The following is a 23,849-nucleotide window of genomic DNA, read 5'->3' as shown; positions in this document are numbered from 1 at the left end:
TGGAAATGAGCATTTAAAACATGAAGTTATTGTGGATGTGGATACCCGTTTTGGGCTCTGATCTCAGTGGAAATGTTGTGGACTCTACCCATTGCTGAGGATCAGCTACTGAGGCCTGAGGATGTGGAGTTGGCTGAGGTTTGTGGGCGGATAAATATGCTGCAGAGTTTATATAAGAACCATATAAATTTGAATCAAATAACCCATTGGAAATGTTGTGGGTACGACAAATGTTTGTACATGTTTATGTCTTTTGCTGTGCAGAAACTTGAACATAAAATTATTCCAAACTGTAAATGTGCCTTCAAGTTAAATGGTAACATTTGGGTTTGCTTTAATGAGAAGGGTATAGTCACTTTGATGCAAGTGCTTTCTTACCTATATTACAAGTAATAATGTCTTCACAATATTTGGATCTGAACCAAATCGTCAAACATTTTTTCACTTTATAAATGCTTGTGTAAAAGTGTTAGTCTAACATTGTTCCAGTATAAGAACGCAAAGAATCTGAATTTACCAAAAATGGAACCAAACCGCATATTAAAACCTCCATCTGAGCCAATTGTGGATTAATCTCAACAATAAAAAACTAAACATGGGGGAAATCCTTTTCTATTTTGTGCTTCATTTTGCATTGATATTTTGTGCAGTAAGAAGCAAAATCATGAGGGATGACCCTTAGTTTTTCTAGAATTATTTGTTTCCTTAACTGAATTTTTTTTTAAAGTCAACACTACTGAGAAATCTCCTCTGGTAGGAGCACAATTTAGTGTAGCTTGTCGATGTTACATTGCAAATGCACCAGCTCTAAACCTACATTAAATCTACACCACATTATATTCCAACAAACTAGAAAGAGAGAAAAAAATAAATAAAATAGAATTGGTAGATATGTTTTAGATTCCGACCTGAACGCCTCATATCCACAGGGTTACCTCAGGAGGTTCTGCCGTCTGAAGCCCAGAGGCAGAGACCAGAGAGGTCCAGCCAGGTCAAGTCAGCGTCAGCCCTGGAGGAGAAGATCAGAGAAATGCAAAACTTCTTTGGTCTGAGAGAGACAGGAATCCTGAACACTCTGGAGGTGATGAGGGAGCCGAGGTGTGGTGTTCCACATGTGGATAACTTCAGCTTTTACCACAATAAGCCTAAATGGAAGAAAAACAGCATCACATACAGGTGAGATCACATTTTACAACAATCACTGCAATATTGTAAACTGATTGTTTTAGTTAGTTTTTTTGTGGAATGTTTCTTTTGGCCAAGAGAAGATGTGTTAAAATAGCTGAAGCAGAAGATGTAGAACTTGTTGTGCCTCATGCCTCATGTTCGTGTGTCCATCTTTGTCACTGGCATGCAGGATTGCCAAATATACCGCAGACATGAGGAGAAAGGATGTTGAAAATTCCTTTCGTTCAGTCCTAAAAATGTGGAGCGATGCACTTCCGCTCAGTTTCATCAAAGTCAACCATGGCAAAGCTGACATAGTCTTCTTCTTCCGCAGAAGTAAATCTGAAATCATATTAGAGGAGTTATTGTCTTGTTTTCCAATCATGGTTCATAAGAGGCAGAGATCATGTGATATTCAGTCAGTTTGCGAAGATGTATCTCTTTCTGCTGAAGCTCATGGAGATTTCTTTCCCTTTGATGGACCACGGGGCGTGTTGGCTCACGCCTTTCAGCCAGGTGAGGGGATGGGTGGGGACATACACTTTGATGAAGATGAAACATGGTTAACAGAGAGGCAAGGTTTGTCAATCAAAACACGAGAGTAATTCTATCAAACGAAATACAAAAGATGTCCCCAGACCTGGAAGTTTAAAATTAGTGTACTTTTTATTTTTTAATCATTTCGATACATATTTTCTTTGACATTAGATAAAAGGCAGTATTTTTCTTAGTTTATGGAAGACTTTGAATCATACGCTTGATAAGGACTTTCAGAGTACTCCTTCAACAAAATTTGAAGGTTTTCAATTTAAAATAGGCAATTTTACATACTTTTTGTCCATTATCATTACCACGTCGGTGTAAAGTCTCCTAATTTGGAAAAACTCATGCAGGTAGTAAATAAACACCCAGAAAGCTCACAGAAAAACCTGCCAGAAAAGATCACAGTGGAAAAGGCTGAAATCATTCGATCTTGGAAGAGTCATTTAGTTAGTTTTGATGCGTTCCACAATGATTTTACAATTATTCAACTTGTGCGATGCCCAAAATGGTTGGGGTGCTGCACCGGAGCCTTTTAATGGTAAGGGAAAGCCTGCTAAAAAGAATGTAAATCATTTCTGAGACACTGTATGGCTCTTTGTGGGTTAACATTTGTGACCACACCTCAGTCAGTGATGTCACGGCAGGTGTTGCCTGTGGACACCTGATGTTAAGCACCTGGTACAATTTTCACTGATAAGACTGTGGCCACAAGTAAAAATTAAGCTTTAAAAAACACAGCCGGCAGTGTGGCAGCAAACGGACTAATAGAACTGTTTATCACTATTTCAGGTAACAGCCTGTTTGCTGTTGCAGCTCATGAGCTTGGCCACTCGCTGGGTCTGACTCACTCCAATGACCCCTCTGCTATCATGTACCCCAACTACAGGCATCATAGTAGTACACAGTACTCTCTATCCTCAGATGATGTGCTGGGGATCCAAACGCTGTACGGTGAGGAACAAACTAAACATGTCAAATGGAAGGCAGAAAAATTGTCAAAGCTTATTTATTGTATACAACATTTTCTATGCTTGTATTATTCAGGAAAGTCGAATAAAAAAATTTAAACCCGAACCCGCTCTTAAAAAATGTGACCCCAACTTTACTTTTGATGCAGCAACCATGATTGATTCTTTAAAAACAGGTATGCTGTGTTTTAAATTATAACTGCAAAACACCTTAAAAATGTTTCAAGTGCAACTGAGCCTTGTTGTGGTTTCCCTCCAGATACATGTGGATGAGAACAAGGACAACTTATTGGAATCGGCTGACCGAGGACCACAGCATTATTTACTGAGCATCACTTCTCACGTCGATGCTGCTTATGACCTCCCTGCCAAAGGCGTGGCGTACATATTCACTGGCAGAGTAATGGGCAGTCTGCAAAGCATCACTTAGGTCTTGTCAGCATGACAGGCTGGATTTCCAGTAGAACACAATGTTGAACCCAAATTACAGCCTTGTGCAACTTAACTGTTGCTGTTCATGCAAGAGGCTCATTGAGTTTGGCAGTGCTTGTGGTATGTTGCTGTTTTTTTGTGTACCAAAATGCAGTGACACGGCTGTGTTTTTCTTTCCAGGTCATAAGTACCGGGTGGTTCAACGGCTCAAGATGAAAAGTCGTGCTGGCTCTATCTACGAGTATGGCTTCTCCTCCAGAGTGAGGCAGGTTGAACCTGCTGTGCACGTCAGCGAATATGGGAAAACTATGTTCTTCGTAGGGGAGTTTTATTACATGTAACTTTGTAAAATGAAAACTTGCTTTACATTTGAAGCGATTTTCTGTTGAATGATGATGATATATTTTTACATGATAAAAGACATCAATAGGAAAATCCTTGCAAGTGACAGAAAAAATTGACTAAACGCTTACAGTCAATATGAGTTGTTTATTGCTTCTATGTTCAGTTTTGATACTACACTAAACAAATTGATATGAGGCCGTGACAAATAGTTTTTCTCATAATTGTATAGCTGCCAACCCTTTCTTCCTTGATTAACTATTTCCAAAATCTTAAGGTGATGTTCAGATTTCTTTTTGTCTAACGGCCAAAATACAAAGTAGTGTAACCCTAAAAAGAAGCAAATTCTTACATTTAAGAAGCTGAAACCATCAAATATTCATTTTTGGTTGAAAAGGGAACTTAAAGCAGCAGTGTGGACCCTTTGTGTCTTCCTTCTGCCATTGGGAGTCACACCAGACACAACTCTGCATACTGTGAAATATAGAGATTTAAATGCTGGTAATTGGTTTTAATCAGCATGTGTGATTAAGGTTGCTGACCTTTATTTATATGCAAAAATACCCCATTAAAGTTTTATGGCATCAATCGGTGATCAAAATAATTGATTGACTATTTGTTTTGAATGTAAAATGAATAGATATATTGTTACTATTTACACCATAACTTTAATGTTCGTTCAATAATAGTAAATCAGTATTTGAGTGTTATAATATTATTTGAACAAAAGGAAGTTTACATAACAGTAAAAGTAAATACCAAATGAATTATTATGGAAAACTAAAAAAAAAAATTTCAACTGAATAAAAAACAATATATATTGAAGAATGCTATGTACAAAGGGTACTAAAAAAAAAATTGTTTTTTTTTGAATGATCCAACCTCAGGTATGATGAGCACAAGAAACAGATGGACCCTGGTTTCCCCCGACTCATCCAAACAGACTAGCCTGGGATCCCGAGAAGGAGTGATGCTGCGTTTAAGTTGCATGGTAAAAACAGGAGAAATGCAGTTTATGAACTCGTCAACTTTGTATAATGTGGACCTGAGCAGCAGGACACAAATAGAACACAACTGAAATAGAAGTTGTAATTTCTTGTTTTTACCGTGTTTAGGGGGCAGACGGGTGGGGTTTACCGCACTGGACACACTTTTATACTTTTTCACCATTTGCCACAGTTTTAGAACATTACTCAAGTAGAAATGGATCTGTATTCACAGCTGAACTTTGTTGTCCACATTTGATCTCAAAACAACACGAACACACTTTATTCTGTGTGAACACTCAGACATGCAAATAAAGCACTTAGCTTTTGAGATGCAATACAACACTAGAGTACCAAGAAACGTTTTTGTCTGATTTTCTGTTGACAGGTAGCATCTTCCTCCTCAGTGGGACAAAATCCTACCAGTACGACGTTAGAAAAAAAGCAAGTGGTGAAAGTAATTTCCGGAAATTCTTGGCTGGGATGTTGATTCGATACAGTGATGGGCACGTTGCTGAGACAATATATCCTTTAAAAAGAACTCAGAAGTATATGTTGATAGTTGTTTGGACTGAGTTAACTGTGTAAAGCATGTGAATTAATTTTTACAGTTAAGATTTTGGATCATATGTGTACCTATATTTAAATTATATCTGATGTCCCTCTCGAGTGTAATGGGACGTATATTGTTTATGTGCAGGAACAAACTTTGCTGTAAATTTTGAATGCAAAGTGTATCTTTTTTTGTTTCAATACTTTGGACTTTTATAAACTTTCATATCTAAATGTGCACTCAATTCAGGTTAGTAAATTGAATGTACATTTAAATTCCACTTACAAAAATTACCTTAATATCTAGGACACTTAATGTCTACATGATTTGAGTGAACATAACTTTAACTATATGTTGCAAATCCAAATATGTACTAACAAGATGTGGCTCATTCAACAGGACTCAATAAAATATCATTTTTGCTTTTCAGGCTCTCTTAGAAACAGTTGTCTCATCTTTGCTCTCCAAGATCGATTAAGAATGACCCATTTTAAAAATACATGTAAAAATGCTTTCCAAATTTAAAACAATATTTATTATTAACAAATAATAAAGTCTCAGTATAAAAGTAAAAGTTCTCTGTATGGGCAAAATGGCTCTTTTTTACAGTTTTACATTACTGTATATTTCATTCTATTGCAGTCTTTTTTTTAAACACTAACATATTGACTTTTTAAAATCTTTTATGATGTGTCTTGTTGCATAGCTTTACCGATTTTATATTGTATTAAGTGATTAATTTATAGTAGGTTTTTAAAAAATAAACAAAATCTACAGTTTCCAAATAATCAAGTTGGAAGAAGGCGCAGTTTGCATGAAGATAATTTAATAAATCAAATTAGGGAGCTCTTAGTTCATGTAAAAAAAAAAATTAAAAAAAAATATCAAACAAAAAGAAAAATGTAGGAGTGATAAAACAGCTTCAACATCTCTTTAAAAGAAAACGGCAACAACAGACCAAAACTAAATCTTCATAAACAGATCATCGATGAGGTTAAACTGAACCCATCACCTCCTCCCACTGTGTTATCGGAGGGGCTGCTCTTTGCTCCCCCTCCCTCTTTGGTGCTGCTTCTCTGAACATTAACTAGAAAGCTCCAGAGTACACTGTGCTCTTATTCAGCTTTCATTGAAACAATACACACCTCAGGCTGTCGAAGCTACCTTTTTAAGAGGAGAGTGGATGGAGAGAAGAAAACATCTTAACAAGATGTCTCTTGCTGATTTTTGGATAGTGCTGCTGGGTTATTTTGCCCTGTGTCAAGCAGCACCAACTGTTGCTCCAACGGTTTCCCCCGAGGACGAAGACCTGACCAAGGTAGTCCTACGCCAATATAAATATTAGCAGCAGGTATCAGTCTTTAGGGAAGACTTGTGAAATATTATGAGATAAATTATCATGATCACACAGAAATATGGCATCATATTCGTCTTTCCTCTCTGCATCAGGGATACCTTTCTCAGTTCTACGGTGATGTTGGGATGACAAATTCGTCAATGCGAAGCACCACCACCAGTGACGATCTCCAGACCATGCAGGCCTTTTTTGACTTGGAGGTAATATTTTACTTTCAGCAGTACTCATAATTTTAGTGATCTGGGATGAAAATAAAGTGAGAAAACCTGAATTTACATGCAGCATATTTGCCAAACACACAGCAAGTACTTTCATGCTTTTATCAGAAATAAAATGTTGTTAAATATTGCTTTCATGTAAACAAGGACATTATGGCAAATCAAGAATTTTTGTAAACCAGGTCTTTAAGTTTTAAAAGCTTAAATCAAAAATCTCTTTGTTGTTCTTACCTGACATCCACTGACCACCAGGTAACTGGCATCTTGAATAAAGCGACCGTGGATGTGATGAAAACACCGAGGTGTGGCGTGTCAGACGTCAGTCGATACGGACACTTCCATGGGAAACCCAAATGGGAGAAAGGGCTGATTACATACAGGTACCTGGTCCAGTATAATATTGTCAGTACTGTTTCAGATAGTTGGATACATGAGTTTGGCTGTTACAACATGTGATTTGAACAGGATCACTCAGTACACTCCAGATCTGACCCAGACGCAAGTGGATGCAACCATTGCACAGGCCTTCCAGCTCTACAGCGACGTCATCCCACTGAACTTCAAACAGGTCGACAGTGGCAATGCGGACATCATGATCCTCTTCCAGGGCGGCTGTGAGTCTGAAAGGGAACACACTTTTATTACGAAAAAAATTATAAATTTAACAATAAATTAAAACTGCAAGCAGTGATGTGCGGGCCCTCACATGCTGCACATCGGGGATCCAGCGGGTCGGGGCCGCCAGCTCCCCGACGTGCAGCACGCGAGGGTCCGCATATTCCCCCTTGCAGTTTTAATTTTTTTCTCGATGTCGTTCGTTATTCTTCCTTGAAAGAAATTGCCTTTTTTTTTGCCGGCTTTAACATCTTCAAAAACTCATGAAAGTTGATGCCTGATGCAAGTTTGGAGTTTTGAGATTTGGAGCATTGTTTGACCTTAAACATCAACTTCCTGTGTCACGGCGAAACATCAACCTTAGCCGCATTGCCCTGGCTATACTATATGCTATATAATATATACTATATAAAAAAATTAATTATGGGTCACTTTTTGGACAACATGCTATAGTATGACTTTTTTTTTTTTTTAAATTAATGGCTTAATGGAATTTTGGGGGATAAAGTTTGTGGCAGTTCGGACAGAAATCCAAGAAGACACACCTTTTATTTTTTGTTATTGACTTTTATTTTTGTTTGAAATTTTCTTTTGTATTTATTTTTGTATTATTGTTGACCTTTGGTTTGGTATTAGTATGACTGCATTTACAACACAAACCCAAAACCGGCAAACCTGCAACCGTGTAGCTTACCCTTAGACTCACCCTCTGTGAAACATGTGGCTTACTCGCCTTCTGGGAACTGTGTGGATGACCTTGAGCGGGGCTTAAACCCGCTTCCTCATGAGGTCGTTTCCAGCTCTGAAGCGGCGTCGTAGACCGCTGGACTATCTTCAGCGCTGAAGAACGAGTCGCGGCGAAGAAAGTGTTTCACGGAGTTCACTCAGAGCTTGCAGTGACTCAACCGACAGTCTGGTTAACTCAACAGGTAAAAGATTCTACTTCACCAAAGTTGGTATTAATGGTTCAAATTCCACCTCGGCCTGTTGATGGTGATTCAACTTTTAGTGAAGTTGAAACGTTTAGAGAAATCACAATGGTTGCCACACCATGGGCACACCCATTGACGAAAATAAATTCTTTTGATAACTTTTAATCCCAAACATGTTAAGAGTGCACTGACAAAATTTCAAATCGATCCGACAAAAACCCTAGGAGGAGTTTGTTAAAGTACAATACATGTGAATCGCCAAAAATAGCAGATAAATTCCAAATGGGGGACTTCCTGTTGAGTTGATGTAATGGTGCGTTGGAACTTTTTGTACGTCAAGGTGTGATGTCCACCGAATTTCGTGCATGTAGGTAAATGTAGCCGCCGGGGCATTTCTTTAGGGGGCGCTAGCGAGCCATTAGGCCACACTCCCTCGTGACTCCATTAAAATAAAAAAATGTTTGCCGGGAGAGACACGTCAACCAACTTTCATGAGCTTTTGAGTATGATAAAGCCTCCAAAAATGCAGTTGTTTACGGAGAGTAATAACAATAGGGCTTTCGCACCATCGGTGCTCAGGCCCTAATAAAAAGCCTGAGTTCATCACAATGTATTAGAGAATCTGTCCTCCTCTCGATTAAGGTTTGGGTGTCAGTGGGTTATGTTTTAAAATATATTTTTTACTGTATGCAAGTACAGACCAAAACTCACATGCCCTCCTTTGTCCTGCTGTAGATCACGGAGACTTTTACCCTTTCGATGGGGCAAATGGAGTGTTGGCTCATGCTAACTCTCCTGGAAAGGGCCAGGGAGGGGACACACACTTTGATGATGATGAAACTTGGACTTTAACTCAAAGAGGTAAATACATTCAACCATGTTATTTTATTAAAGCAGGAGTTGCCATACATCCACTGGACAGGAAGCATATAATCTCTGCCTATTAACTCAAATTTTCTTTGAAATACTTCCATGAAAAATCAAATGAACTATGATTTTAATAAAATTGTATCACACTTACTTCAATGTTGTTGTGTTCAGGTGTGAATCTGCTGCTGGTGGCGGCCCATGAGTTCGGCCACGCTCTGGGCATGGATCACTCCAGGGACAAACAAGCACTGATGTACCCCACCTATCAATATGTCAACACTAACGGATACAGGCTGCCGGATGATGACAGGCATGGGGTTCAAGCCCTTTATGGTAGAAACATGAGATACCATGAACTGATTGACAGGCTCAAACAAAAATGAATGTTTTCAAAAGTGCATCTGTGGCTTTATGTATGAGGATAGCTTGATTTATGATGACTGGAGTTCATAGTTTAGTCAGTTTTTAATTTCCCGCTCCATTGTTCAGGCAGCCGTACACCAGTGCCCACAACGGCACCAAAACCTAAACCACCCCCTACTCCAGAACCTGGACCAGAGCCTGAGGATCCAACGGAGGATCCGAACCCAGACCCCCTGCCCAACCCCCGAGATGAACAATGCAGCCGTCAGCTGGTGTTTGATGCTGTGACCTCAATCAGACGAGACCTGTTCTTCTTTAAAAACGGGTACATTTGACTCAATAATGATCCGTTTATTTATGTGGAGCATGAATCCCACATCTTTTTTCATTTCAATCTAACATCACTAGATACTACTGGAGGAAAAGTTCGAGGTTCTATGGAATCCGTTTCACTAAAGTGAGCACAAAATGGCCACAAATCAACTATGTCGATGCTGCTTCTGAAGTCCCAAACAAGGATGTGGTGTATCTTTTTGAAGGTAATCTTCATAGGGTTTTGGTTCAGGTTGACTAAACTGAATGGGTTGAGTACTGTGAAGCTTTATAAGCTACTACAAGAAATAAAAAACCTCTGTTATTCTGCAGGGCACCAATACTGGGGCATAAGGGCTTATACAAACACAGTAATGTCAGGATATCCAAAGTCCCTCACCAACCTTGGCCTCCCCTCCTCGGTCAGTAAGGTGGACGCAGCTGTTTATGTGCCAACAACTGGAAAGACACTCATTTTTGTGAGTAAAAGGTATTGGAGGTAAGTGTTGGCCATAAATAAGTCTTTATTTTGTTATTTATGAGAGAGAGATTTTTACTGCTGCTTACTTTTCTCTCTTTCCTCCAAAGCTACGATGAGGCCAGGAACCAAATGGATTTTGGATACCCACGCTTCATCACCCAGGATTTTCCCAGGATTGGCTCCAAAGTAGATGCAGCCTTTGAGAATCATGGTGAGAAATATTACTAAACTCATTTTAATGATTTCGCTGCTATTTTTTATGCACCACAGTTACAGAGGGTCAAAGGACAATGTTCACAGACTTGATTATTAACAGAACCTCCCCTTCCACAGGATATCTGTATTTCTCAAACGGCCCTAGACAGAGTGAGTACAACCTGCTATACAAGAGAGTGACGCGTGTACTGCTCAACTACGGCTGGCTCAACTGTTACTGAGGACCCACAGATAAAACAACACAACTGTCTTCAATCAAAATGAAAACTATACTTAAAATGCATATCACGAAAGAGCCATTTGAATAACAGCGTTATATGGTTTTATTTTTTATGATTTTCTCTGAGATGTATGTTGTTGTTTTGTATCTATGGCTGTAGATGTAGACCAAATAAAAGGGCCAAACTGGAGTTAAGGTTGGTGAATTATTATCATTTGATCAATTCTGTAAATAATCTTTGACCCGTTTTTAAAATGCTGTTCTCTATTTAGAACATACTGATGATGCATGTATTTACTGAGCTGTTTACTAATTTCAATAATGCTAAATTGCACAATTGTGGGTGCAAAATAAGGGGTTCAAACTATGTTGTCTTCTGGATTAATCCCAGGGTTACAAGTAAATGTTAAAATGGAGCTCCGTTGCAATTTCACTGCCTCCTTTTGCCATAATACGACTCAAGTTGCAGGATTTTGTTAGTTACATACCAGCCTTGGTGACATAGCAAAATATTAGGAAACAATTTAAGCCATTTGTTGTTCTCAATCATGACTGAACTGTACTGTTGTGAAATACTTTTTCTTGAATGCTGCAATTTTAGAATTAGGACCACAGGGCTTGTTTAGCCACATCAGAGAAGATCCAACATAGAAAGAGATCTGAGTCACTACTCTTTTCATGAACACAGATCAATTCAGGATTTTAAAGTTTGGTGTTGCATGTGTACATGTATACTGTTTTAGGAACACAACAAAAACAGGCCAAGGAGGTGATCCAGTGCAGGAGAAATAGTTAACAACAATAGGGTACCTTTAAATGGCTGGTCCACTTGTCCAACAGACATTTTCAAGTTAAAAAAAATGTTCTGCACAGATTTTATAATAACTATCCGTGATATTTCTACTGCCGTCCCAACACAGTAGAGGTGAATAGGATTTTAGGTGTGTTATCTTCACAGACTTACACAACACCAAAATCAATTTTCATAAACCGTGTCCCCAATCAACCCCCAGAACGCTGTCAACATTTGTTATTTGGACTCCGAACCCAGTAGAAAACTGTCTACAGTGACAGCAATAAATTATCACCAAATTCATTCACTTTCATTCTACTGAGGAAGATGGAGAAAACTTGGAAACTCGTTGGCTATCGAAAATCTCTGCAGATAAAACCAACAGTTTTTACAGAGCTACACCACAAGCCGTGACAGAATGATTTTTGTAATTTGGGTGAACCAACCATTTAATTTGTAAGGAATTTTTGTTGGTTTTAAGACAGGACAGATAAGAAAATAACTGCTTAAATCAAATTTAAGGGAAATGTAACACTGTTATTGCCTGCTACTATTAGAAAATGACAGTCATTGAATTTGGAGATGCTGATTTCGTTCTCATTTCTGACTTTTTGTTCTGTTTTTGTGTCTTCCTTCTCGGCTGTACGAGTGGACTATGAATATACAGTGCACCCGGAAAGTATTCACAGCGCTTCACTTTTTACACATTTTGTTATGTTACAGCCTTATTCCAAAAAAAAAAAAAAAAAAAAAAAAAACTTAAACCGGATATCCGGTAGAGGTGCCCTCGGTTGTAAGTTCGGTCGCGGCCACGCTGGATATTAGGTTCCTCTACCGACAAACATGTTATTTTGAGGGTAACATCAAATATGCCAGACGGTCAAATATTTTAACTCTAACGTAAGCAATATAAGGTTTGAACCGCACATTTAAATCTGGGTTTTGAGCGCAGCTGTGTAATACAGCTGTATTTACGACGGGGGGTGAGGGGGCTTTTGCTCGCTGGTTAGCATTTAGCCACTCTGTATGTAAACAAAGCGATGAAGACGGCGAAAGGTTCCGGTTCGGTTGAAACGAAAAAAGAAGCGACATAAGTGTGTTTTGCTGCGGTTTCATTTAGGTATGCGTGTTTTGCTTCAAAGCTAACTCGCTCCTGTATATTATGTTTTTTTTTAAAAGCTGCGAGGAATAAGCGAGTCTTAATAAATGTCTCATTTCCTCCCTCAGGGGACAGAGAGGCTCGTCCCTGTCCTCCATGGAGTCACTCAACACCTTTGAGTCTGAGATGGAGGCTGACGGACAGGGGAACTACTCCCTGTTTCCTGCTCTGGACAGCATCGCAAGTCTGTCTGGCACCACTGAGACTCTGGAGAGGTTGTTCGTGATAATCCTTTACAGTATACTGTAGATATGTCTGCTGTAGACTTACTGCATATAGATATGGAAATTACACTGTGCCTGTCAGTGCTGTAAAAAAAAAAAAAAAAAAAAAGCCCCTGAAGGCCACACCTGAATAAAAGTACAGTTCTCTGAATTATCAGAAAATAACTTTGGGAAAAGTTAAAGATGCCTGTTATAAAATGACTTAAGTAAAAGTCTTAAAGTATCTGATATTAAATGTACAGAAGTATTGCATGTAAAAAAATAAATGCTGTAAAGTATATATTTAGAGAAAAACATCCCATTGGCATTAGGGCTGCAAATAATTACTGTTTTTATGATTGATTAACCTGACGATCATTTTCTGCATTATTAGTGGTTTTGTCTGGAAGATGTCAGGAAATAGTGAAAAATGTTGATTGCGGTTCCCAAAGCTCCAGGTGCAGCCTTGGGACGGAAAATATTCCCATTTAAGAAACTGGAATCACAGAATTTATTTTAATTTTTTTTTGATTGAAGGATGGCTCAAAAAGATCAATCTATTATCATATACTTGGCGATTAATTTTCCTGATATATTAATCAACAAATAATTGCACCTCTATCAGCATTATAACCTGAAATCTTTCAAATCAATAGTCAATGGGTGTAGATTTGTGCTTCCAGGGAATCAAAACAAAATACAAATCACACTTGAAAACATGATTTGCTACCAAACTGTTTCCTAAACAACAGTGAAAAAGTGCCTTGCAGTTGTGTATCATTTGAGACATTTTCTTGTATTGGTTTGGCTGTGTCACATCATTTGGTGGTTCAAGATATATACACAGTAACTTGCAGGGTGCATTTGCCATTGTAGACATGCGTGGTACAGTTTTCCTGATTTCTAATAGTTAAATAGGTGCTTCACATCTTTTTGTTATTTCACGTGTATGGATTTTCACTGGATGATAGACATTTTTGTAAACATTTTTTTTATATTTGCAGTGAACCACCCAGTGAAATTGCAGAGAAGCCAAACCTGACATGGCTCGATGCTGCACAGGTATTTGCCAACATATTTATCAGATGTCACTGTGGTGGGATCAGTAACATTATCCAATATTTACTACGGTTTTTAGGTTTTGTAACAGTGTTTTTGTTCTTCCTTTCTCTTACTTAGATTGTTTTGGAGGAAGCTGGACGCCCCATGCACATAAAGGAGATCAAACAGAGAATAATCGACAGGGGACTTGTCCAATCCAAGTACAGAAATCTCCTCAGTTGGCCACGTGTATCAATATAGAGTTATTACTGCATGTTTGGAAGTCACATCATAAAATAGCGACTCAGACTTTTGAATTTCAAGATATACTTTATTTTGGCCTTTGATGATGTGGGGATGCTTCAGCTGAACCGTGTAAAAAAAACCAACAAGTTCATGACAATTCAGTTTGTGCAGGACAGCTGCTCTGCCGTTGGGTAAATCATAAAAGGAAGGAAATATAAGTGGTGTGTGTGTGTGTGTGTGTGTGTTGCACTGTGGTTAGTAGTCCCAACAACTACATGCAGATTCTGCCTTATCTTTTTGTTCTCTCCTTGACAGTGCAAAATCCAGCCTGGAGGCCGTCATGTACCGTGAGGTAAGGAGGATGTTTGAGACTCAGGCTGACAGCAACCTCTGCTGTTGAGTATAATAACTTACACCTTCACTTGTTCAGTGGATATGGCACGTGTCATCTGTATTTCTGTTAGAATCTTTTAATTTCTCCATATTTTTCCCATCCTGCTTCTTTGACCTTATTTTACAATCTTAAAAGGAACCAGACATTTCTGTGCTCGAAACAAAGGCGCTGAGATGCACAAGTCTTAAAGTTTCTGTATCTAGTAATGATTGAAATAATCTAAATTGACCCCTGGCTTTTAGGATTCAAATTTAGCTTTTCCAGGCCCTTGCATTCGGCCTCAGTCTCACATTATGTTTCAGACACAGAAAGGCAGCAGGAGATTCAAGAGGATTGAAAACAGAAATGGAGTCTTTGCACTGCTGGTGAGTTATCTGGGATACTAATGACTCTTACATATAAAACCAACATGTGTTATGGGATACTGAAAATTCAGTTTTTATGCCATACGTTTGGTTGAGGATGAATACAAAGTCCTTGATATTCACACAAGATCTGTGCCTGAAAGTGCAGTTAAATCCACATCACTGCCTAGTATAATTTGATCATATACAGTGGTGTGAAAAAGTGTTTGCCCCCTTCCTGATTTCCAATTTTTTTGCATGTCTGTCACACTTAAATGTTTCAGATCATCAAACAAATTTAAATATTAGTCAAAGATAACACAAGTAAACACAGAATGCAGTTTTTAAATGAAGGTTTTTATTATTAAGGGAGAAAAAAAAAATCCAAACCCACATGGCCCTGTGTGAAAAAGTGTTTTCCCCCTCCTGTTAAAACATAACTTAACTGTGGTTTATCACACCTGAGTTCAATTTCTCTCGCCACACCCAGGCCTGATTACTGCCACACCTGTTCTCAATCAAGAAATCACTTAAATAGGACCTGCCTGACAAAGTGAAGTAGACCAAAAGGTCCTCAAAAGCTAGACATCATGCCAAAATTCAGGAACAAATAAGAAAGAAAGTAATTGAGATCTATCGGTCTGGAAAAGGTTCTAAAGCCATTTCTAAAGCTTTGGGACTCCAGCGAACCACAGTGAGAGCCATTATCCACAAATGGAGAAAACATGGAACACTGGTGAACCTTCCCAAGAGTGGCCGGCCGAACAAAATTACCCCAAGAGCGCCGCGACGACTCATCCGAGAGGTCACAAAAGACCCCACAACAACATCCAAAGAACTGCAGGCCTCACTTGCCTCAGTTAAGGTCAGTGTTCATGACTCCACCATAAGAAAGAGACTCGGCAAAAATGGCCCGCATGGCAGAGTTCCAAGACGAAGACCACCGCTGAGCAAAAAGAACATTAAGGCTCGTCTCATTTTTGCCAGAAAACATCTTGGTGATCCCCAAGACTTTTGGGGAAATACTCGGTGGACTGACGAGACAAAAAGTTGAACTTTTTGGAAAGTGTGTGTCCCATTACATCTGGCGTAAAAGTAACACCGCATTTCAGAAAAAGAACATCATGCCAACAGTAAAATATGGTGATGGTAGTGTGATGGTCTGGGGCTGTTTTGCTGCTTCAGGACCTGGAAGACTTGCTGTGATAAATGGAACCATGAATTCTACTGTCTACCAAAAAATCCTGAAGGAGAATGTCCGGCCATCTGTTCGTGACCTCAAGCTGAAGCCAACTTGACTTCTGCAGCAGGACAATGATCCAAAACACACCAGCAAGTCCACCTCTGAATGGCTGAAGAAAAACAAAATGAAGACTTTGGAGTGGCCTAGTCAAAGTCCTGACCTGAATCCTATTGAGATGCTGTGGCATGACCTTAAAAAGGCGGTTGGTGCTGCAAAACCCTCCAATGTGGCTGAATTACAACAACTCTGCAAAGATGAGTCGGCCAAAATTCCTCCACAGCTGTAAAAGACTCATTGCAAGTTATCGCAAACGCTTGATTGCAGTTGTTGCTGCTAATGGTGGCCCAACCAGTTATTAGGTTTAGGGGGCAAACACTTTTTCACACAGGGCCATGTGGGTTTGGATCTTTTTTTCTCCCTTAATAATAAAAACCTTCATTTAAAAACTACATTTTGTGTTTACTTGTGTTATCTTTGACTAATATTTAAATTTGTTTGATGATCCGAAACATTTAAGTGTGACAAACATGCAAAGAAATAAGAAATCAGGAAGGGGGCAAATACTTTTTCACACCACTGTAGATAGAAGTACATTTCAGCATCAGCAGAAGTGTTGGGTGCGGTGGAGAGTCGGTGTAATCTGGTAGATCTATCGCCATGCTGGAGAACTAGTTTTGACGTATGGACATCTTGAAAAGATGAAGAGGTTTTTTTTCTGGAAATGTGTTACAATATAAAGTCTTGGATGAAAACACTCCCAGAGAAGTTGTGAGATAAATTCAGAGCAGAAGTAATTCCTTTGTTTTAATTTCTTTAGTTTTCAACAACTTGCGCACATTTTATTTTTGAGCAACGTTCATTGTTTGTCGTTTTGAGCAGAAGCTGCATCAGTGTTTTGTTTATTTTTTGTCATCTACATTTCATCATCCTGAAGGCAGCACGAGCATTAGCTTCAGGTACTCTTGCCACATATAAACAGATCTCTTTGTGTGCTCCCCCTGTCTCATCCCAGACTGATGAGGAGAGGCAGCAGGCCCTGCAGGCCTTCACTGCCCAGTCTTTCCTCGGCTCCCCGCACCAGAATACCATCTCTGGTTCTGGCTCGGGCGCCTTGGCGCCCGCCTTTCCCTCTCCCACCGGCTCCTCTGAGCATAAGACCAAGATGAAGAGAGGTGCACGCAAAAACCAGAACGAAAAGTACAGACTCAAGTATCTCAGGCTGCGTAAAGCTGCCCGTGCCATGATATTTGTAAGTAAACCATCAATCCATGGGGAAAAAAACAAAACTTTACTGTTTCGCAGCATGCATGACTTAATCACAATAACGATCTACCCTGACTACGATTAAAATGAAGTTCCAAAATGAAAAGATACCCAGCTGTGACTGTGGGAGACCTTCTGGTGCTGTTTTTTGTATTTACATTTTTTTTATTGTGATGCAGTTTAGAGTTTTTGATTCTTATTTTTTTTTCTTTTTTTTGTAATTGTTGGAAGTTGAACCTTTTCTTTTTTTTAACTGCTTCCTAATAAAGAAAGAGTCATATGGTAGTTTTTTGTACTTTCTGAACTTTAAGAAACAAGGGTTCGGAGATACAAAAAATTCTCGATTCAAAAATTTACTTTTACAAAACAGATTCTGTGGCTGAAAAATAGAATACATTTGCGACATCTTCTGTAAAAATAGGTGCTGCAAATGCTTTTTAAATATTAATTCAACGCATACTGTGTGCAGTCTCCTACAACTGTATGTGTTTCTAAAACTTATGTACAATAACACGTACTTTATGATTAGACTGGTGAACGGAAGCACGATGATTGATACCCTAAAGCTCACGATAAGACCACATTTCCCACAAACCCCCTTCAGTTACTATTTTAATATCCATCAGGTCAACTGGAACGTGGTTTGTGTTGATAACGAGAAGAGAGGTTGAAGAGCCGTGTTGACTATAATCAAGGAGTTATTTTTGTTAATAGTTTTGGTTGCTTAATGTGTATAAACGCTGTTATGCTGTCAGCAGAGCTTCTCTTGAGCAAAGAAATAGAGGGAGTTTTGCAAAATTGCAAGCTCCCACAAATATTGCAGAGATTGTTCAAAATCGCATGAGTGATTGCGATTGCGGCATCGCAACTTCCCGGAGAGACCGTTTCATTATTGGTATTATACTGCTGTTTCACCGCCAGGAGAATGCAGCCCTCTGTGATGAAGCTGCTCACTTAGAAGAGAAGTTTCTAAGAGCCAAGGAGGAGCGCAGGTGAGCAAAGGCGTTTGAGTGATCTGAAAATGATATTGGCTGACTGGTATGCTAAGCAAACATGCTGTATGTTGTGACATGTGCTATAGTTTTATGATCATTTTTCCCATCAAAAGTCAAAAAAATAATAATTCCATTATATTGATTTTTTTTTTTTTTCTTTCCAGGTTCTTACTGAAGTCACTGCTGCAGTACCAGTCTCTGTCAGAGGGGGAGATGCTGCCCACACCCAGCGCCAGCTCCCATCCACCTGTGCCACCGGCGGCTTTAACCTCAGGTGCTGCAGGAGCCTCAGGTCCGTCTGGGGCGCCGACATCAGTGGTGTCAACGGGCGAAGAAGGCTCGCTTAAAAAACCTAAGAAGGAACGGAAAGAACGAGGAAGGGAGAACGGAAAGGAAGAACGTGAGTGTTGCAATCAAATGTAGACACGAGGTATTAGTGTGACTTGACTGTGTTGATATTCAGTCTTCAACTGTGTTAATATTTTAAACTTTTAGTCCCAAAGAAGATGTCAAAGAAGAGAAAGCTCGCAGACGGCTCACGGAAGCTGGTGCAGCCGATCCCTCTCGACTCATCTGGCCGTCCTGTATTTCCCATCGTCCTGGGAGGTTTAACGGTCTACAGTCTGGGAGAGGTCAGTGTTTTGAGATCAGTGTCACGTCACGGCTTTTTAAACAGCACGGTAAAGGAATGGTCGATCGGTGAAGTCTTCCCGCTATGAGTAACGGTCGAAAGAACAAATATCAAATCTGATCAAGCCTCTCTAAAAAGCTGACATTAACCATTGAATGTATTTTGACCTGCTTCCAGATCATCACGGACAGGATGTTGTTCCATGACGAGTGTGCCATCTATCCCGTGGGCTTCTGCAGCACACGCATCTTTGCCAGCATGAGAAGCCCCGACCAGCAGTGTCTCTACACCTGCCAAATAAAGGACGGGGGAACAGGTCCACAGGTACGTACACACACACACACACATACATACATATGTATACATTCATTCAGACACGCACGCACATACATCACAACTAAGTGCCTAATCCCAACTGTAACCCAAACCTAATTTCAGCTTTAACCCTGGTTGAGTAGATGACAGAAAACCGGATGTAAAGTTTGTAAAACTAGTTTTGATCTTTGAAAAGGGGGAGAGGGAGCTCTTTGCAGCCATGGCAACAGTAAGGCCGGCTGCCCCCGTCACTACAGGAGGATCTTTAGTCAAGGGCAGCCTAAATAAATTGAATAATTTTGTTCCCATTTAATGAAAAAGATTTTGTTCAGTTTATTGTTTAAGCAGATAAAAAAAAAAAACATTTAACTCTTGTACTGAAAACACCAGTGAACTCGTAAATAAAGCTCCAAATTGCAGGGAATAAAATAACGTCTTGATTTTTTTTTTTCTGATCAGCACAAATAAGGACTGTTTTTTTGTTTATTATAGGTCATACCATTATTACATTTGACTGAGTGGGAACTCCTACCAAAATGTCTGCCATTGTTCTCTTTACACCTGTATGAAAATGTTAATACAAGTATTTGTACGTTCACTGTGAGCTGGTATGAATGAAATTAAATACTTTTTTTTTGTGTCGAAACAACTCGGTTTATAGCAGCGGGGTTTTGGCTACAGGATATGTTAATTTAAACATTTTCAAACTCCCCCAGTTTGAGATTGTTCCTGAAGAAGATCCTCAAAATGCCATCGTGGCCTCCTCCGCCCTGACGTGTCATTCCAATCTACTGAAGGCCATTGCGTCCGTCAGGTAACAACTATCTCAGACACTTCGATTGATTATCATTTTAAAAAGCTTTTGTGTTCTCACATTTAGCGTTAGTCGCAGGCAAATCATTTCACCAGCTTTATTGACATTATTTTATAACTTTTTTTTTTTTTTTTATTTGCTTGTGAACTCCTTCAACACGTCTTTCTCTTAGTTCCAAGTCTGTGGTGCCGATCGTGCCGTCCGGAGCGGACTTCTTTGGCTTCTCTCATCCCACCATCCAGAATCTCATCCAGAGTTGTCCCGGAGCTCGCAAATGTAGCAAGTAAATTCACTCTGCTGACTGAATATGGATCATATACTACAATACGCAACACGCACGTGAAAAGATCCCTGACTGTAGCTTATTTTTTAAGGACATAATGCGGAGACGTTTTGTTTTTTTTCCAAACAAGGGTTAGAGGCGACTTTTACTTTTGATTCACCTACTTGCAATGATCACTACGGACTGAAGCATCTTTTCCAAACTGCTGGCTCACTCATTTATTTTGAGTGAATTTACAGTTTGTTTTAACTCCGATCTATTCGGTATGTAAGCCCTTCTTTGCTGTAAGAACCAAAACAAATATTCTGCAACAGATTAAATTTACCTTTGGTACGCATTTAAGTATGGAAACTGAACTTCAAAATACAGGGCATAATTCAAATGAAATCAAATCAAATCGAGCTGATCTATAGAGCGTGTTTAAACCATACCGGAGTTGATCAAAGTGCTGTAAAAAGTAGGGCAACAATAGCACGTGAGATGACCAAGTAGGAGGAGGAACAAATCATAGTAAAAGGCTTTACAATGAATGACAACAATATCAAATGGAAAACATGTGCATGAATCTAACAGAAAACAAAATAAAAACGTTTTTGTTTTTAACCTGATTTGTTTAGCTACAGATGGATTCGTTTTGAGGTGTGTCGTCCTGGCGACGGCCAGGTTCCCCACAGCCTGTCGGAGGACGACGTCTCCGTCAACTTCGAAGCCTACCAGAGACACCAGGGCTTTGAAGAGAGCATCAAGACGGAGCACATCACAGGTGCCTTAAATATACCTTTTCCATATATAGACGTGATCTTTTAGCTATAATATACATTATATGTATAATAACACATCATCAATGAAAGCGGCCGTGTTCGCCGCTAAAGATGTTAGCATCAGGATTTCAAAGCGAGTGCGGCCGAACATGCCCATTTTTGTCACGTCGGTGTCCGCTCGAACGCCGACGTGATGATCTCTCAGCGGGACGCCGAGAGTGACTCCCCCCTCTCTGTATCCGTCCTCAGGACAACAGACGCCGCAGAGTCCCAGCTCCTCTCATCAGCACCACCTGACCTCCCCCACCATGAAGCCCTCCACCTCGTATTTCAGCTCCTGAGGTTCTGCGCTGGACCGAGGTTGTACCCGATCTTAAAAAGTTGTGAAATTTCAGTCTCTCAGTATCCCCACCCCCCCCACTTCCTGCTTCAGTACTTCGGGAAAGTGAGATGCACATCGAATTTTTAAGTCACTCGAACCTTTGTCATTCATCATATCATCTTCTAGCCATCTTTATGCTGGCGTGGCTCATGCTCATCTACTGGATGTGGCTATTGAGTTAACTTATGCGTAACATGCCCATAACAACTTAAAGCCAACACTTTTTTTTTTTCTTACCGTTTGAAAACATCTGTGCTGGATTTTAGAGACCGAGTCCCAGCTCACATTATGTAATTAGTAGAATTACAAAAACAGGAAAATTGAACGCAAGACTTAAAAGCTTCCCCACATACAGGTACTGGCTATTACATTGGTATTTAACTGGTGCCATACTTAAAGTTGCTGTTATAAGATATTGCAATTGACAAAAAAAAAAAAAAAAAATCATATTTGATATGTATTTTATTGTTTTACTTGAAGCAGAAGTGCTAGCGCTTAATGTTGCAGCTCGACAAACACGGTGGCTGATTTGTCATTTATTTGTAAAAATGATGTTCAAAGTGACTTGAAGAGATTTTTGTTCAAATAAAAACCTGCTTTTCTACATTCACACATTCCAGCACCTGTTTGCAGTTCTTGAACAATTCAATTCAACTTCATTTTTATAGCGCCAAATCACAACAGAGGTTATTTCATGGCACTTAACACATTAACGTCCTTACAGCGAGACTTTCCAATATTATGCAGAGAAACCCAACAATTCAACAATTCCCACATAAGCTAGGAGGGAAAAAAACAAACTCCTCTTTAAGGGAGAAAAACCTCCAACAGAGGGAAGAAAAACTCCCTTTAACAGGAAGAAACCTCCGACAGAACCAGTCTCAGAGGTGGGCGGAGCCATCTGCCTCGACCGGTTGGGGTGAGAGGAGAGCAGAGAGAGAAAAGGACAGCATAGAGATACAAGAGAAGAACCGTTGGTGGTCATGTAGGGCTTTGTAAGTCATCAAGAGAATTTTTTTTTAATTCTATTCTTGATTTCACAGGAAGCCAGTGAAGAGAAGCTAAAACAGGAGAAATATGATCTCTCTCGCTAAACCCCGTCAGTACTCTCGCTGCAACATTTTGGATCAGCTGCAGGGTTTTTAATGAGTAATTTGGACATCCTAACAACAAGGAATTACAATAATCTTGCCCGGAAGTAACAAACGCATGAATGAGTTTTTCTGCGTCACGCTGAGGAAGGATTTTCCTGATTTGATTAATATTACGTCGATGAAAGAAGGCAGTTCTGGAGACTTGCTTTATGACAAGCCCCGAAAGGAGACCCGTCAAAACATATATGAAAACAACAATAGTGTACACAATTCCTCACTTTGTTAAACATTTCTAGTGTTTTAAAAGGCAGAATGATTTTTTATCAAAAAGTGACGCGAGCACAACCGAAGACATCAAGCTGTACAGTCTGACGATATTTTTCCGTTCTGGTGAAATGAGACCAAATGGATGTTTTTATTTGATTGTGACTCTGGCAAGGAGGTGGTTAAATGTTTGTCAGGATTGGCTAATTATCCACATACCAGAAATTAAGATGATGCTTTTTGTCAAAGAATGTGTGATCTGGCAATGCTCTCTACGCCGAGTCAATTCATTTCTTGCATACCAAAACGGATTCATTAAATTACACCAATCCAAACAAAGCAAAACTCTAAAATAAACCGATAAATCAAAAGTGCCTTATCGAGGCCATAAAATCTGTGACAGACTAAAATGACCTTAATTAAACTTCATCTCAGCATAGTAACAATCCACCGTCTGCGCAACATCTACGTGTTCAGAAATTCTGCTTGAACGTACGACGAGGTAAATCTGACGACGTATCTGCGCAATCAGCTGATTTTAACCTGAATAATCTCAAGAGATTTTTTTTTGTATCACTTTGTCTTCTTACAGTTTCTGGTTCAGTAACTTTTCCAAATGCCCCTTTTGCCTGGATAGCGACTGATAATAAAAGGAGGTGCGGGTAAAATCCCACCGGCGCCGTACACGGGACAGGCTTTAAAATCGCAGGGCCAGTCTCTCCACGCGTATCGAACGGCAGCCACTTCACCAGGAGCGCAGGAGACATGTAACTGAACAGTGGTCGAATTCCGCTGCACGATGGGAGCTGGAACCCAGAAGGACTCTGGCCCACATGGAGCCCAAATCCCCGAGCAACAGATCTTGAATTAAGAAAAAAAAAAAAAAGAAAAAAGAAAAAAAGATGAGGACAAGATTTTTGTCCGCAGAAATGGATATAAGAGTGTTTTGCTGCAGTGTTTGACTATTATTGATGTTACATCTGTTTTCTCTGGCTAACATAGCTAACAGGTGATTTAAAAAAAAAAATTTTTTTTAAAAGAGACGCTAA

The 23,849-nt window shown here is 39.5% G+C and overlaps 2 protein-coding genes across 3 annotated transcripts in view; one reads left to right on the top strand and one right to left on the bottom strand.

Annotated features, from left to right (window-relative positions):
• The first annotated feature begins 20 nt into the window (after nt 1-20).
• tbrg1 (transforming growth factor beta regulator 1) lies at nt 21-22,054 on the top strand. Its single transcript, XM_069148382.1, is given in 40 exon segments — nt 21-55; nt 57-138; nt 930-974; nt 977-1,176; nt 1,358-1,503; nt 1,621-1,746; nt 2,500-2,681; nt 2,755-2,854; nt 2,916-2,993; nt 2,996-3,073; nt 3,291-3,447; nt 4,340-4,443; nt 4,827-4,876; nt 4,878-4,895; nt 6,079-6,309; nt 6,441-6,548; nt 6,819-6,946; nt 7,032-7,180; nt 8,849-8,974; nt 9,155-9,316; nt 9,473-9,671; nt 9,755-9,885; nt 9,992-10,157; nt 10,247-10,350; nt 10,473-10,573; nt 12,132-12,268; nt 12,596-12,742; nt 13,735-13,792; nt 13,910-13,992; nt 14,333-14,369; nt 14,714-14,776; nt 17,011-17,247; nt 18,183-18,253; nt 18,421-18,656; nt 18,752-18,888; nt 19,065-19,211; nt 19,919-20,016; nt 20,189-20,299; nt 20,917-21,062; nt 21,310-22,054. Coding segments are annotated over 40 exon segments (4,806 nt in total). The 3' UTR covers nt 21,402-22,054.
• siae (sialic acid acetylesterase) overlaps nt 21,887-23,849 on the bottom strand; it is an 84,503-nt gene continuing 82,540 nt past the window's right edge. For both annotated transcript variants that reach the window (XM_069147711.1, XM_069147710.1), the window contains exon 10: nt 21,887-23,661. In XM_069147711.1, the coding sequence (XP_069003812.1) occupies nt 23,401-23,661 (261 nt within the window). In that variant the 3' untranslated portion in view covers nt 21,887-23,400. The remainder of the gene's footprint in view (nt 23,662-23,849) is intronic.

Source organism: Embiotoca jacksoni, unplaced genomic scaffold (genome assembly GCF_022577435.1).
Source record: "Embiotoca jacksoni isolate LCO1_2020_lvr unplaced genomic scaffold, fEmbJac1.0.p SCAF_14, whole genome shotgun sequence".
NCBI lineage: Eukaryota > Metazoa > Chordata > Actinopteri > Embiotocidae > Embiotoca > Embiotoca jacksoni.
This window is presented reverse-complemented; position numbering and strand designations above follow the sequence as displayed.